The sequence below is a fragment of the Alexandromys fortis genome, unplaced genomic scaffold (assembly GCF_014885135.2).
Source record: "Alexandromys fortis isolate MF-2015 unplaced genomic scaffold, M_Fortis_MF-2015_v1.1 scaffold_258, whole genome shotgun sequence".
NCBI lineage: Eukaryota > Metazoa > Chordata > Mammalia > Rodentia > Cricetidae > Alexandromys > Alexandromys fortis.
The window spans coordinates 1,541,804-1,546,424 of NW_026068132.1; the positions used below are offsets into that span (position 1 = coordinate 1,541,804).

Sequence of the window (4,621 nt, forward strand, 5' to 3'; positions counted from 1 at the left end):
GTGTGGAGTTATTTGAGTGTGTGTGTGTGTAGGAGTCATGTGTATGTGTGTGAAGGTGTGTGTGTATGTGTGTGTATGTGTGTAAAGGAGTGATGTGTGTGTAGATCTCTGCTTGAAATCTCAGAACAGGGTCTCAGAGACCAACTCTCCTCTTCGTCCTCTCCCTTCCTTCGAGGAAAGGGGAATCAGAAGAAAATTAACTTTGTCCCCCGGACACAAAACTTGGATGGAAGGCAGTGCTTCCACGACCCTGCCCGGTTTCTCCTTCCTGCTCAGCCTCCTCTCCTTCCCTCCCTTGGTCTCCAGCGCCCCTTTAAGCCATCCAGCAGCCCAGGCAAGTTTATCCAGGGGGCCTGGCTGCGAGGTCGAGGGGGAAGGCGGGGTGGCGGGGAGGGTGGCGGGATCCCGCCCGGTCCCACCCCTAGCTACAACCCCTTGCAGGAAGGGCTTGTCTCCTGAGCAGCGGCAGAAAGGATCGGAGCTGGGAGGGCGGCGCGGAGCGCTGGCGGGTGGGTCGCAGAGCCCGCTGCAGGGAGGCGGTGGTGGGGGGCGCGCCGCAGGGAAAGGGAGGCGTGGCTTAGGCTGCGGGGCTAGGTGGCTGGGGGCCTCCGGCCTGGGGGCCTCAGCGCTGGGACCGGTGACACTTGTCTCACTCTTTCCAGGGACAGGAGGGGCAGCCATGCTCTTGTCTGGGGGTAGGCCCCCCGCGCAGGAATGGTTCATGGTGCAGTCGAAATCGAAGCCTCGGGTGCACCGACAGCGGCTGCAAGTCCAGCGCATCTTCAGGGTCAAGGTGAACGCCTTCCAGAGCCGTCCCGACACCCCCTACTTCTGGCTGCAGCTAGAAGGGCCCCGGGAGAATACGGGTAAAGCCAAGGTAATCAGCTTCTCTTCACTCCCCACCTAGCCCTTCTAGTCAACCCCTCTCCCTCACTCGTGGGGATCAATGGTCTCCAGAGGTCTTCTATTTGGGTTCTGCTGTTTGGCTGGCAGGTACTGGGCCGTCCTCCCTCCAGATCTGCAGCTCCAGCGTGGTCCCTCCCCTTTCTTGCTAGTCACTTCTGTCCTTCTAGTGTCATGTCTGTCCTTCAAGGGTTCCTTTCTAGCCTTTCAAGTGTTCTGGGAGAACCTCTGCCTAGCGAGCGTCCTCTTCGGCCAGGCCTCAGTGTTCAGAACCCTGATTTTCCATCTTGGGATCCATGTAAGGGCCTGCGTTTTTGTGGCCTCTGCAGCACAGGTCTTTGTTCTCACCAAGATTCTGGAAGGCCTCTGTCCTTTCTGTCTGCTTAAATCCTGGGCTGTTTCTCTGAATACAGGGGGGTGGGGGCTAGAGATACTTCTAGAGCAGTGCTGGCATTTTCTAGATGAGGCACTGGGGCTCCGAGAAGGTGAGGGTCTGCCCAAGTCTACAGTCAGGTAGGAGTAGGCTGGACTAGAACTCAGGACCCTGCCACATATCCTTGCTGTGTTCAGTAATCTCTCACAGGGCTTGGGGCGGAATGCATCTGCTTTGGAATCTGCCTTAGGGTGCCAGGGATCTGAGAGGAGGCCCGTGGACTTTTGAGATGACAGGGCCTGCTGTGTGTAGCTGGGTGTTGGACAGACCAGGCCTCAGCTTGTAGCTCTTGTGTTCAGTTTGGCTTTTCTCACCAGCTTCTCCGCTTGGGCTCCTCCCTCTGCCTCCATCACACCCTGAGATCGCCTTATCTTTTCCTGTGGGAATGGCCTAGGCTCCCTTCTCTCAGTCTTTGGCTGGGGCTTTAGCCCAGTGAGAAAAGGTCTGGGAGGCCCAGCAGCTGCCAGCCGCACAGGGAAGCTGGGAAATGTCTCTCTTAGTACTTGCAGTTAGCTGCTGCCTCAGCAGTTTTCCAGTTCTGACAGAGGTGCTGGGGGAAGGGAAGGTTTCTGCCCAGATGTGTTGGAGCCCGTGAGTTGGTGTGTGTGGTGGTGGTGGGGGTAGGGCAGCAAGAGGCTTTTGAGTTCTTTATGTCCTTAATTTTTCTGTTACTGTAAAGTACCACGGCCCAGTCTTCATGAAGAACCAACCGACGGACAAGTACTTACTTTCTGAAGGGCACTGCCTTGGGATAGGTACTGAACCCAGAGCCTGCACACACTATGTGGGCCCTTTGTCACTGAGCCACCACCTCCCCTGCCCATGAATAGCCCTGTTTGGATTGCCCACTTCATGTTTCTTGTTTTAACTTGAGGTCAGCCAGCGTCTTCAAACTTGTCAGCTCCAGCTTGCACTGCTGCCTCCTTGGGCCGCAGATTTTAACCTCCAAGGCTCTCACTCCAAGCCCTGGTAAATCCAGCAACTCTGCCAACTTTCTCTTGCATCCCTCCTTGCCCTGGAGAGAGAGGCATTGTTGATGTTGGACACATAGCTTGCCGAGACCCTCCCCCCCTTTTTTGAGCCAGATCTCTCTGGGTAGCCCTGGCTGCCCTGGAATTCAGTCATTCTGTAGCCCAAACTGGCCTTGAACTCAGAGATCTGCCTGCCTCTGCCTCCCAAGTGCTGGGATTAAAGGCCTGCCTTCCATCCGTGCCCCTCCCCCCACCAGCTTTCCGGGATTCTGGGTAACATCCTTCTTGTACTGGTGATGAGAAGAAGGAAGAAATTCAGGGGAGGATGTGAAATCCAAGAGTTAGGAGCACTGGATTTGACATGCTATCACCGCACTATGGCCCAGATAGAGGGACCGGGTCTCTGAAGAGGCCCAGCTCTTCAGAGTAATAATATTCTTCTCACGTGAGAGTTGTGAGGGCCAACAGAAATAATAAATGTAGAGGACAACAAGGGGCAGAAGTCGGGTATTGCTGTTAGGAAATCGCTTTATAGTGGATCAGGTCTTTCTCAGTGTAAAGTCTTGTAAAGTGGGAGGCTTTGATGGCCTGCTGTCTTAGTTAGGGTTTCTATTGCTGTGAAAAGACACCATGACCATGGCAACAACCCTTAGAAAGGAAAACATTTAATTGGGTGGCTTACAGTTGTGAGGTTTAGTCCATTATCATTATGGTGGGAAACTTGGCAGACAGTCCTGAAGAGGTAGCTGAGAGACCGCCACACTAGTCCTACCTTGAGCGTATGACACCTCAAAGCCCACCTCCATACCGACACACTTCCTCCAATAAGGCCACACCTCCTAATAGTGCCACTTTCTATGGTTCAAGCATTCAAACCCATGAGTCTATGGGGCCATTCCTAGTTTTCTAGTTAAACCAGCACACCTGCTATGAGCATTCCCTAATGTGAGGATGTCGTGTTTTTCATATGGATGTGGCGTGGCTGACTCAAGTTGCAGCTGTAGGGATCTGGAGTTTTGCATTTTAACAGTGGCCTTCCATGTATAACACTGGTAGAGAGGACTTGTGAAAATTGGAAGCTTCGAGAGAGATGGAGCAGGAACAATGGGGTCATTTGTTCTGGTCTGAGTGGAAGAGAGGTCCAGGAAGATGCAGGCTCACTATTAAATAAGGGCCTGGATATGTTTTTCTATTATTTATGCTTGCCTTTCCAGACAGATTTCTGTTAAACTTGTGTGTTTAAGTTCTGTGCAATGGCAGGACTTAGACATGATTGGAGGTGTGGCTATGCATCCCATCCCATGTAAGAAAACAAACCCGGGGAAGCTGGCTTCCCAGGGGTGGGGTCAACAAGAGGAAAGGGGAGTTGAATAGTGGTTAAGTGAGCCCAGGTTAGACCCGGCACATTCCTTCTGCACTGTGTGGGTTGAGTGTCCGGCAGAAGAGCTGACATGTCTGCTTCCCTTATTTCTGGAGAAAGAAGATGAATAGAGGTGCCAGAGGCAGGAGAAGTGATTTCTGGAGTCTATGTTCTGAAGCTCCAGCTTGGTTCTCAGGTGGAAGCTGGGCTGTCCTTGGAACTGCACAAGCAGAACTGTGGAAATTGGTTGTGGTCAGGTGTATGCTGGGCTTGGCTCACACACATCCATTGTTAAAATTTTAGGAACTTTGTAAGCTGGCGGAGGGATATTTATAGCCATGGTGAGGACAGTTACACCACAGAAATTGGCAAATTCTTTAAATCAGGGTGGCACACCTTCTCCATATCTGCTGTGACTGAGCACTTAATCTCTCTTTTTGCTTATGTTTTTTTTTAAAACCAAGGAATTTACATTTAAAAATTCTTGTCCTTTTTCTAAAAGTTCCCCAAAAAATAACAATCCTTTTCTGTCCTTCAGGACTCTTCTGGCATTCATGAATCTCCAAGGCCCTCACACAGCATGTAGACACTCTAGGCCCTCACATGACATGTAGACACTCTAGACCCTCACACAGCATGTAGACACTCTAGGCCCTCACATGGCATGTAGATACTCTAGACCCTCACATGGCATGTAGACACTCTAGACCCTCACACAGCATGTAGACACTCTAGGCCCTCACATGGCATGTAGACACTCTAGGCCCTGTAGACACTCTAGACCCTGTAGACACTCTAGACCCTCATATAGCATGTAGACACTGTAGGCCCTCATGTAGGCATGTAGATACTCTAGACCCTCACATGGCATGTAGACACTCTAGAGCTGCACACAGGATGTAGATACTCTAGGCTCTCACATGGCATGTAAACACTCTAGGCCCTGTAGACACT

General features: G+C 51.9%; 1 protein-coding gene across 1 annotated transcript in view; it reads left to right on the forward strand.

The window, feature by feature from the left end:
• The first annotated feature begins 451 nt into the window (after positions 1-451).
• Nynrin (NYN domain and retroviral integrase containing) overlaps positions 452-4,621 on the forward strand; it is a 19,148-nt gene continuing 14,978 nt past the window's right edge. Inside the window, exons 1-2 of the mRNA XM_050126161.1 lie at positions 452-509; positions 663-877. Coding sequence (XP_049982118.1) covers positions 680-877 — 198 coding nt within the window. The 5' untranslated portion in view covers positions 452-509; positions 663-679. The remainder of the gene's footprint in view (positions 510-662; positions 878-4,621) is intronic.